The sequence below is a fragment of the Gopherus flavomarginatus genome, chromosome 4 (assembly GCF_025201925.1).
Source record: "Gopherus flavomarginatus isolate rGopFla2 chromosome 4, rGopFla2.mat.asm, whole genome shotgun sequence".
NCBI classification, from domain to species: domain Eukaryota; kingdom Metazoa; phylum Chordata; order Testudines; family Testudinidae; genus Gopherus; species Gopherus flavomarginatus.
The window spans coordinates 196,867,568-196,879,646 of NC_066620.1; the positions used below are offsets into that span (position 1 = coordinate 196,867,568).

Sequence of the window (12,079 nt, forward strand, 5' to 3'; positions counted from 1 at the left end):
AAAAGCTTTCTCCGATATTGGTCCCTCACTGACAGAGGAAAAACTGAAATTTGTCTCAGGAATAAGAAATCCATTAATTATATCTGAAAAAAAGGAATACATAGAGACCAATTTTAGGTTCCTAAATTATCATAGAGCAGACATTTTGCTACATGGTTAGCACCTCAATGCCAGTTTGAGAGCTCTGGCATCCAGCTCAGAATGCCTATTCATTATTTTTCTTTTTGCATTTGGCTGCCAAATTTGATATCCTGAATGAGCAGCAGTGGATGGAACATGGGAGTGGGTCAGGAGCTCCCAAATTCAAACCCAAGTGCCTAACCAGACTTGAGCTGTGACCTTCAGGGAGCATATTTATACTGAGGAAGAAACCATTACAGGGAGCATGAGTTACAGAAGATGGTTGGTTCTTCTGAATGAGAGGACCCGCAGAGGAAAGTTTCTATAACTAGGGCCCTACCAAATTCAGGGTCCCCTTTGGTCAATTTCACAGTCATAGGATTTTTTAAATTGTTAATGTCGTGATTTCAGCTATTTAAATCTAAAATGTCACGGTGTTGTAATTGTAGAGGTCCTGACTCAAAAATGAGTTGTAGGGGGAGGGTCGCAAGGTTATTGTGGGGTGTTGCAGTACTATTACCCTTACTTCTGTGCTGCTGCTGGCGGCAGTATTGCCTTCACACCTAGGCGGCTTGAGAGCGGTGCCCAGCTCTGAAGGCAGAGCTGCTGCCAGCAGAAGCACAGAAGTAAGGATGGCAGGGCATGGGATTGCCACCTTTACTTCTGCACAGCAGCCTGTAGAGCTGGACCCTCAGTCAGCAGCTGCCATTCTCCAGCCCCCCAGCTCTGAAGACAGCACAGAAGTAAGGATGGTAATACCAGCCCGCCCCTAAAATAACCTTGCGACCCCATGCCCCCTACAACTCCCTTTTGGGTGAGCACTCCTTATTTGAGAAATACTGCTCTCCCCTGTGAAATCTGTAGAGTACAGAGTAAAAGCACACAAAAGACCGCTTTCATGGGAAGAAACCAGATTTCACAGTCTATGATGCATTTTTCACAGATGTAAATTTGATAGGGCCCTATCTATAACCCATGACCCACTCTCTGAGCCATCCAGTCCCCCTGTATAGCACTCCACATCAATTACATCATGCTCTGCTTGGACAGGAAAAATCCCTTTCTGACTCTTGCAGCAATTATTGAGTGACGACGCAGTGCCAGAAGTGGAGTGAGGGCACCATGGAGTTTAGCATGTGGCTTATTAGCTCAATTCTGTTTTGCTCTGAAGCAGGATTTGCTTGTTTGTTTTTAAATAATCTTCCCATCCCCCACCCTTATATACAGAGAAACTGTGTGGCAAATTTTATTGTTTCAAATATTAAAAACAAGGAATAGGATCCACTGAAGATCTCATGGCAATCTTTTCAAAAGCAGAGATACCTATTGCAACAAACTCCAACTTAGATACTTCTATAATATCTACACTATCCTCCCCCAGAAGATGTATCGGTCTCTAGGACAAAGTATATTAAAGCAGGGACGATGTACAAGAATGACAGCCCGCGTCAGGGAGTGGGATCCAGGCCTAAGAGGCGACAGGGAAACAAACAGTGGGAGGAATCCATAATGGGGGCAAAAAGTTATGTAGCAAAGAAAGATAAACAAGGAACAGAAGATGATGAAACAGGTGGGAGTCAGGCTGTGCAAAGCCTTTAAGGTCCTCAGTTTTGATGCAGAAGGAAAGGCGAAGCCCATGACGGGATCTGAATCAAGGGGGTATCCAAGAAATGAACACAGTTAAAATACAGATCAATCTGTATCAACAGACATACAGATAAACTACAGCAATAAAATTCCTAGAAGAATGACAGCACCTCTCTCATGCTCTTATCTACTAGGTTTGAAAGGGAACAGAAATGCTATGCCAGATGTTTAAAAACAGCAGGGGAGCCTATCCAAAAAACCATTTAATCAAAGATTTTTTAGAACTGATCCCATGAGGCTGAGAACTGAGGCTCCAAATAAAGCCATAGGAAGCTGGCTTAAAGGGGAGTGGCTCAGCCCCTCTCCAGATCAGCAATACACATGCCACAGTTTAAAAAAAAAACATTTATGGCACCAAGCCACTGTCTCCAATCTGAAAATCTCTTCAGGTTGTTGCCCTAAATTGTTTCACAAGAGGACTGAATGGACAGAAGGAACGGAAGAGTTGTTTAATGGGGTTTGTAAATTGCAGTTCCGACAGCAACTGGCTGGAAACAGCACAAATATTTGTGTCACTTGGCAGCAGTGATGTCCAAGCATGGTTTGCGACCTTCACTGGTGACTCAACAACTGACAGCAAATAAAGATCTGCCTGTTTAGAACTCTAAAGGTTTCACAGCTGTGTGCCTGGATGTACATACTGTCCTACAACTGCATGCTAGGAAAATACAACATTTGAACGGAGTTCTCCTTTGCTTGTTTTTCTTGTCCAAAGTACATTTAAACAACCACTTTGTAACACGGGCCTTCCCCTTTCCTTGCTGCCTTGGCCCCCATTTCTAATGATAGTGCCCTGGCAGAAGGGAATGGGACAGAGCAGCAGGGTCATTGCTGATGTGGGAGAGTTCAACTGGATTCAGAGGAGAGATCATATACACTGCTATTCACGGCCCAAAGACTAGGATGACCAGATGTCCTGTTTTTAATGGGACAGTCCCGTATTTAAGCATTCTTCCAGATATCCTGACTTTTTGTTAAATATGGGCAAATTGTCCTGTATTTTCTGGGATCGCAGCACGGAGCCAGCAGCAGGGGGCAGCAAGCGGCCCTGCTGCCACCTTTTGCTCTCACCAGCTCACGCCTATGACAGAATCTCACTTGCAGCCTTCTCCAGCGGCAGTGCCAGGGATGGGCAGTGACAGCACAGCCAAGAGCAGCCTAGACTCCACCACTCTCCCCGTTCCTGCTGCTGCACCTGCTGTGCTGCCATCAGCTCCCACCTTGCCTGGGGGAGAAGCCAGGGCTGGGCGTGCCCTCCCTCCTCCATGCACCTGCTGTGCTCCCTGCTCCCTCGGGCAGAGGGGGCAGTGGGAGCAGGCCGTGAGCCGTGTTTCACCTCGGGCGTGGGAGCCCTAGTGGGGAGTGGAGGAACAGGGGATCATGACAATGCCAGCTCTGCACTGGAGGGAAGGTTAGGAAGAGCGGATCGGGCTGGTCAGCCTGCCCCACATACAGGGGGACAAGGGGTCCTCAGGCAGCCCCACGCGCAGGCAGGCAATACGGGGGGAGGGGGGAGGAGTGGCTCGGACCACCAGCCCTGCAGGCAGGTGACGGGCGGGGCTCGGACCACCAGCCCTGCATGTGGTGGGGGGGCTTGGAGGACCAGCCTCATGCACAGGGAGAAAGGAGAGGGGGTCAAACCAGCCCCAGGGGGATGGAGAGGATCACAGAGGGATCACAGGCAGGCAGTTGGGTGCTCGGACCAGGTTGTGGAGTCGCAGATGGGTAAGTAGGGGGGATCAGATGGGGGTGGTTCCCATGCAGGCAGCGAGATGGCTCGAGCCAGGCCAAGAGCATTGGGGCTGGGTGATCTCAGGGAAGGGCTTAGGCCAGCCTGGGGGTGTCCGATTTTCCCTTTGGGAAAATATGGTCACCTTACCAAAGACCCATAACAAACTGCTAACATAGGACCAAATACAACTGAACTCATGAGGCGAGGGAGAGGGGGGAGAATGCAAGGGGAGTGTTTCTTAGGTCTAGACACAGTTTAACACCTGTGGTTAGAGGTTTGAGCTGGTTAGATGGTTTGAGCTGCTTGCTTGTAACCTAGGCTTTTTCTGCTCCTTCGTGGCAGGTATATTGACAGAGTTTATGGTACTCAAGCCTCTGTTCTACACAATAAATAAAAAACAAGATGTGATTAGCAATTATTTTTGAAAAGTCATGGAAGATGGGAGACATTCTAGAAAACTGGAAAAGGGCAAATATAGTGCCCATCTATAAAATGAGAAATAAGGACAATCTGGGGAATTACAGACCAGTCAGCTTAACTTCTTTACCCAAAAAGATAATGGAGCAAATAATTAAGCAATCAATTTGCAAACATTTAGAAGATAAGAAGGTGATAAATAACAATCAGCATGGTTTTGTCAAGAACATATCATGTCAAACCAACCTGACAGCTTTCTTTGACAGGGTAACAAGCCTTGCAGATGGGGGGAAGCAGTAGATTTGGTATATCTTGACTTTAGTAAGGCTTTTGATACTGTCTTGCATGACTTTCTCATAAACAAACTAGGGAAATGCAATCTAGATGGAGCTACCATAAAGTGGGTGCATAACTGGTTAGAAAATTGTTCCCAGAGAGTAGTTAACAGTGGTTCACAGTCATGCTGGAAGGGCAAAATTAGTGGGGTCCCGCAGAGATCAGTTCTGGGTCCGGTTCTGTTCAATATCTTCCTCAATGATTTAGATAATGGCATAGAGAGTACACTTATAAAGTTTGTGGATGATACCAAGCTGGGAGGGGTTGCAAGTGCTTTGGAGGATAGGATTAAAATTCAAAATGATCTGGACAAACAGGAGTAATGGTCTGAAGTAAATAGGATGAAATTCAATAAGAACAAATGCAAAGTACTCCACTTATGAAGGAACAATTAGTTGCACACATACAAAATGGGAAATGACTGCCTAGGAAGGAATACTGCAAAAAGGGATCTGGGAGGTCATAGTGGATCATAAGCTAAATATGAGTCAGCAGTGTAACACCGTTGCAAAAAAAGCAAACATCATTCTGGGATGTATTAGCAGGAGTGTTGTAAGCAAGATATGAGACGTAATTCTTTCACTCTACTCCGCGCTGATTAGGCCTCAACTGGAGTATTGTGTCCAGTTCTGTGTGCCACATTTCTGGAAAGATGTGGACACATTGGAGAAAGTCCAGAGAAGAGCAACAAAAATGATTAAAGATCTAGAAAACATGACCTATGAGTGAAGATTGAAAAAACTGTTTGTTTAGTATGGAGAAGAGAAGACTGAGAGGGGACATGATAACAGTTTTCAAGGTTTCTTCCAGTTCTATGATTCTATGATAATTTCCTCTAATATATGAAGAAGCCAGTGTTATCTAGGAAGTTTACAAAATCCACCTCTGAAAAAGTAACTTGTACATTTACACTGTAGATCATATCTGCACCAGGGCCAACTGGGCCCTTACATTCACATGTGCAGATAAAACATTACAACCGACAAAAGGCAGAAAATTCCAGAATTGAGGCTAAAGACCTGCCTTCATCTCAGGGACTGGGTTTTCTTTCTGGACCTTACATAGTTCATTCACAGGAGACTCAGAACAGTGGGAGATTGTAAAAGGTGTATCTACAGGCTATCAACATGTACAGATGTTATTTCTGTGGGGGAGGGAAGTAACTGGCTGGTATTTATATATTTTATAGTGGTAAAAACCAGGCCATTTTACTTGAGATGTTACTGTGAAATTTAATTATGGCAGAGTGCCTGAAGCCAGGGTTCGGCACCTATTTATGTTTTTGTACAGCGCTTCGCACAATGGGGTCCTGGGATTCTAAGTACCACAGTAATACAAATAAATAATAAATAAAGATCTACAGCACAAAATCAGTAGTGCAGGCAGAAAAGGAGCTGGTCAAGACATGAGGCCTGGTTCTGATCTCCATTTCCTTGGTGTCAGAAGGGAGTTACTTCCTCTGAAGCTGGAGGAGTTACACCAGTGCAGCAGCAGCATAAGATCAGATTCAGGTGGATCATTTCAACTTTAAATTTCTGGCTTTTGTAACATCCTTAATATTGGTGCTTTGTGCACAACATTTTAAAAGAAAAAGAACAAGATTAGCTGGATGCCAGAACAGCCACCTGTTAAACTTGAGTTTACTGTTCAAAGCATTTGATTTTTTAAAAAAATCATCGACAATACAGAGATTCCCACTGTAGCTGAGTACATATTTTTAAGTGCCTTATTTGCTCTTACTTCGACAAAACTCCACTGATTTCAGCAAGAATGTTACTTTGTTAGGAAGTGTTGAACAGGAAGCTAAATGGGGATTAAGTGCCAGATCTGGTCATCTCTCAATACACTCAAGAGATCCAAAGACTCAGACATTTAGATGCATGTCAAACCACCGCAGAACAGAAAAGCAAACTTTTTGTTTGTTTTGGCACTGTGAATTCTTTGCAGCTTATCTTTGGTATAAGTGGGAAATCCAACAATACATTTTCTAACTCAGAAGATCATTTTCCTATCCTAAAAAGGACAGCTTCTTTTGTAAGTTCACCAGCTGAGGATCATTTTGTGGGAAGTATTGCTGTACCTAGAGTCTCACTGTAAACAGTAATTTAACCATTTTTTAAAAATCCATCTTTAAGAAAAAACAAGAAATAATTTGGATACTTGCCAAAGAATATGTTCAATTGCTAAATGAGTAACAGTTAAAATATTCTAATGACAAGCAAGGAATGAAATACACTAAGTAAAAAGAACAATGCCTGTAAGTTAGTAATTATAACTTGTTCTAATAGTGGCAATGAGCTCTAAAACTTGCTTCCAGAATTAAACATTTCTGCTTGGCCCGACTGCAGAGTGGGAGACCCAGGCTTGGGAATGACCTTAGGTTAAATCACTTTCAGATTTAAGTGGGAGAAGTAAAAGGAAAGGTCTATACCATGTCATCACCCTAGGGAGGAACCAGTTCAGAGGCGTATTAAAGTCCTAAGTCGAGATTTTCAGAAGTAACTGGTGATTTTGGGTGTCTGACTTGACGCACCTTAAAAGAGCCTGATTTTCAGAGGAGGGTGCTTAGCATTTTCTGAATATCAAGATCCTTTAAATTATCTCAAGTTCGGCACTGCTGACAATACGTGGCGAGAGAGGTAAGCCAATTTAGCCGCAGGGTTTCTGTTGCAATTTAGAAGTGGTTTTGGGAATTAGTGAGGGATTTCAGATTTAAATGAAGAAAATAATTGCCTTAGAATTACAAGATAAGTAGGTATCTAGGTTTGTTTACCTAAGTAGGTCTTGATTTAATTATTCAGAGTCTCCAGATACTGTTGCTTATGCTCAGGCGCATATGAGCTCTTCGGAGTCAGGAAGAAGAACGGGAAAGCCCACACGTGGACACCATAATAAAATGCTTCCACACTGGGTTTAGACTGTTGCAACTCCCATTTCAATAGTGTAAGTGAAACCAGGCCCATATACTCTACGTAAAATGGCATAAACAGAGCAAATAGTCATACCTGATTATGCCAAGAGGATCTACATCTTCCTCCTCTTCCTCCTCTTTTTTGGCATCTTGATCTTTTACTAACTCAAACGGAGGGATTATGTCGGATGTCCTCTCCTCTTTGAAGAAATCTAACTCTTCATTTTCTTCATCCTCCTCCTCCTCCGGAACATTTTTACCTTTCAAGTCAATGACACTTGTAGATTTTGTCCCTGCAAAAAACAATAAAGCATGAGGAATTGAGCATGCCAGTTTAAACTCACAGCCATACTTTTTTTTGTCAATTTCTTCCACTTGTTCCCAATAGTTAGGCTTGGAGAATGTGTTCCTACCTTTACAATCAGCTACTGTCAACTCTATCCAGCCATCTGGATTGCAGAGTTAGTTCTCTCTATCCACTAACATGCCATTATGCACCTCTAGATCTGAAATATTTGATAATGACTTAACATATCTGGGCTGCTCTCAGGTCAAACCCCATCAGAGAGTGAAAACTAAAAGTGCAATCCTGGACTGCATGAAAAATGAAGTTGAGGTAAGTATGTGGTGCAATTCTTCAATTCGCACACATAAATAAAAATCTAAAATGGGTAGAAGAGACTGTGCCCACTAGAACAGAGGTACCAAACTGTGGAACACATACCCCTGGGGGTACACAAGACATCTCTGGGAGCACGTTGGAGAAACAGTATAATGGTGGATTTTATTTATTAATTATTTTATTTATTGCATTTTTACAATAGGCTACTCAGATGCAGCTTTAAAACTCTGTGGGAATTTGTTATATCTAATATGGTAATTAATTTACTTCAAGATGTACCAATGAGAACACATGGATACGCAGAGACGCTGACATACACAGCACAAGCTTCCCAATCTCATCATTCCTCTGCTGCCAGAAAATATCTGTGAATGCCTCTGGCAAAGTGTTGGTCCACACAGAGGATAAGGTCCTACTACTGCTATCAGTTACTCTATTAGCTCAAGCGGCAGATGTTTGTGCAGTGGATGTAAAGGTTCCAACTCTTCTGATAATCCAAGTGGGTGTCAATCTGATGCCACAGTTTGCTTTTTAAAAAAACCTAGAAAATTACACACAAAAATACTGTGTTATAAGATTATTAAGGTTGCAATGTCAAATGCCAGAATTAAGATTACCTGTGCAACCCCTTATGAGTATGCATTATGATACAGGCTTTAATTATTTGGTCACATCCTATTTTTTCCACAAGACCCTTTGCTTCATTCATTTAGTGAGCAGCTATTCAATATCGTCTTTTCTCCTCATTGTTCAGTGTGTGTTCCCAGACCTTATTTATTGCACACTGTTCAAATCCTACCATGAAGATAGAATTATTAATTTCCACATGGGCTTTCCTGTGGCATTTATCGCTGTAGAATCCATGTGCTTCAAAAACATTAATTAATTGATTTTCACAACACCTCTGCGAGGAAAGTGGGTGTATTATCCTCCGTTTACAGATGGGGAACTGAGACACAGAGAGATCAGAGTCAAAAGCATTCACTAATATTGGATGCCCAAGCTGAGATGCCTAGGACTTCGTTTTTCAGAGCATTATACAGCACTTTATATGTTCATGGCACAGCTCCCATTGACTTCAGTTGCAGCTGTGAGTGCTCTGCATTTCTGCAAATCAGACCCCAGTATCTCAAGTCAGGCATCCAGAAAATGAGGAGCACACAATCAGTGACCACTTGTGAAAAGACTGCTTTAAGTGGCTTGCCCAGATCACACAGGAACCCTGTGGCAGGGGCAGAAGCTAAATCCAATTCTCCAGGGCAGCATTCAACTGCCTGAATCATGAGACCATCCTTTCTTTTCCTGCAGTCCCCTGCTTCTTCCACTACACATCTTCCAGCATCAGCAACAAATAAAGCAAGATCTATAGACAATAGCTTCCTTCGATACACAGCCCTCATTCATCTCCAGAGCAGGCCCATCCTGTGCAATAAGGCAAGGAAAAAATAGCATGTGATCATGTCATTAAAGATTGTACCATAATGCATATGCACAAGGAGGGCTGAATTAAGGTTGCACAGCAGACCTTAATTCTAGTATTTCCTAACTTTTGAGTGCTTGACTTAATATCGTTTTAATAGGTTTGTGTATGTGTGTATATTGTGCGCGCGCAATATAATTATTTTAGTTACCTAAGAATTCCAGTAATTCAGGACTTGTTGCTAGTTCCAAATCTTTGGCGATGAGCCTCATGATGTCATTGAATACCACTCTTCGTTCTCGGATATCAGATTCCCCGACAAACAGAGCTTTCCTGGGTAATGGTGGAAGAGATGCCTGTGGGTAGTGGGCAATCAGCTTTTGGTGAAACTCGTCAATCTCACTGTACTTCTTAGAGACCTGTAATGAAATGTGCATGTTGGATTAGCTTATGAACAGACCGCAAACATGCAGGGAGTTCTGCTCCATGAAACATTTCCCCTGGATGCCTCAGTGTAAAATATGCAGTACCAAAAAGCTTTCCATCTGGCCTGGCGTCAGCTTGTCATCTTTGTAGTTCACCACACAGCATTACTGTGATCTCCTACTGTAATGAAATAAAAATCCAGCACAGTATTCAGTCAGACAGCATGGGCATCAGCTAGTTGCACACATCGAGGATCAGAACTCGAGATATTCTTCTTTGAAAGCACTGGCCCCCAACATTCAGCTACAAACCGACTCTTTGCTGCCTGCCCTGAGAAAGGTCAGGAAGTAGGAACCTCTCTATGCTAGCATTCTAATGGAAAAAGCTGCAGGATCTTATTCCCAGTTTGCTGCTTCTCTTTAAGCAGGGGCGGCTCCAGGCCCCAGCATGCCAAGCGCGTGCTTGGGGCGGCAAGCCGCGGGGGGCGCTCTGCCGATGCTGCGAGGGCGGCAGGCAGGCTGCCTTCGGTGGCTTGCCTGTGGAGGGTCCGCTGGTCCCGGGACTTTGGCGGATCTTCCACAGGAGGGTCCGCCGAAGCCGCGGGACCAGCAGACCCTCCGCAGGTAAGCTGTACTTGGGGTGGCAGAATTCCTGGAGCCGCCCATCTTTAAGGCAGATTTAGTAGGTAGCTGCTCTACGCTGTTGGTGCCTGAATGTCTGCCGCATTTGCTAATGTACCTGATAACCAGCACAGAACCTCAGAACTTGTCATTACCTCTATTGGGAAGCAATGACTCTGAAAAAAGATTTGGGGGTCATCAACTGAACATGAGCTCCCAGTACGACGCTATGGACGAAATGTCTAATGCAATCCTGGAATACATAAGTAGGAATCACCAAGTTGGAGCAGACAGGTTACTTTACCTCTATATTTGGCACTGATGTGACCACTGCTGCTGGAACACTGTGCCCAGTTCTAGTGCTCACAATTCAAGAAGGATGTTGATAAATTAGAGAGAGTTCAAAGAAGAGCCACAAGAACAATAAAAGGATTAGAAAACATGTCTTATAGTGACAGACTCAAAGAGCTCAATCTATTTAGCATAACAAAACAGACGATTAAGGAGTCCCTTGATTACAGTCTGTAAGTATCTACATGAGGAACAAATATTTCATAATGGGCTCCTCAATCTAGCAAAGAAAGGTTTAAACATGATCCAGTGACTGGAAGTTGAAGCCAGACAAATTCTGACTGGAAATAAGATGGAATTTTTTAACAGTGGGAGTAACTGACCATTGGAACAATTTACGACAGGTCGTGGTGGATTCTCCATCCCTGACAATTTTTAAATCAAGACAGGATGTTTTTCTAAAAAATCTGCTCTAGGAATTATTTGAGGGAAGTTCTATGGCCTGTGCTACACGGGAGGTCAGACTAGATGATCACCATGGTCCATTTTGGCCTTAGAATCTATGAGTCTCTTAAGTACCTACACAGGGAGAAGATCTCAGATGGTAGAGGGCTCTTTAATTTAGCAGAAAAGGCATCACAAGAGCCAATGCTTGGAAGTCGGACTAGAAATAAGGCATATATTTTTACAGTGGTGGTAATTAATGACTGGAACAACTTATCTAGTGATCTGATGGATTCTTCATCACTTGAAGTGTTTAATTCAAGACAAGATGTCTTTCTAAAAGATATGCTCAAATTCAAAGAGAAATTATGGGCTTGATGCAGGAATGAATGAATGAATGGTTATGTAGAAGGTCAGAGTAGACGATTATAATGGCCCCATTTCGCCTTAAAAAAAAACTATGAATCTATGCGAATAGATGTAATTAAGAGAGTTTGAAGTAACTAAAAAAAGTAATGCTGTACTTGTCTAGCAATTATTCACCAGCTCCTCCTCTGCAGTCCAACCCCTTTGCACCTCATTCTCCTGCAATTTATTATTAGTTCTACACCCATGTAACTCCAATGACTTCAAAGGACTGACTCTCAATTTTCATTGGAATAAATAAGAGGAGAATCAGGCTCCATGCCTCAGGGTACATGAAGGAGAATGAAATATTTGTAACTGGCACCAGGATAAAAGAAAGTCCGCAGAACCGAAGCACAGGAGCAGAAAGGAACCAAAACTGAGATTTACCAAGGACACTTTTGTAATAACAACCTCAGGTTAATATTATGCTGAAACTTGGAACAATCATCCAGCAGGATGGTAAGTTTAAAAAGTTTTATATTATTATTTAAATAGTGCTCAAAATGTGCTTCGTGCTGAATAATTAAACCCTACTAGTCCTACCCCAAAGAACATGTAATCTAAACAAGACAAGAAGAGTTGACAGAATACACCAGGAAGCCCAGAGAAGTGATTGACTAGGATTTTAGACTCACTTCCTGTGAGCACTGCAGGGCCAGGTCTGTAGATGGGATCTAAATGCACA

General features: G+C 43.0%; 1 protein-coding gene across 1 annotated transcript in view; it reads right to left on the reverse strand.

Moving 5' to 3' along the window:
• The window catches only part of HS1BP3 (HCLS1 binding protein 3), an 85,872-nt gene that overhangs the window by 41,576 nt on the left and 32,217 nt on the right, over positions 1 to 12,079 (reverse strand). Inside the window, exons 3-4 of the mRNA XM_050950907.1 lie at positions 9,417 to 9,624; positions 7,258 to 7,456 (exon numbers count right to left, since the gene is read on the reverse strand). Coding sequence (XP_050806864.1) covers positions 7,258 to 7,456; positions 9,417 to 9,624 — 407 coding nt within the window. The remainder of the gene's footprint in view (positions 1 to 7,257; positions 7,457 to 9,416; positions 9,625 to 12,079) is intronic.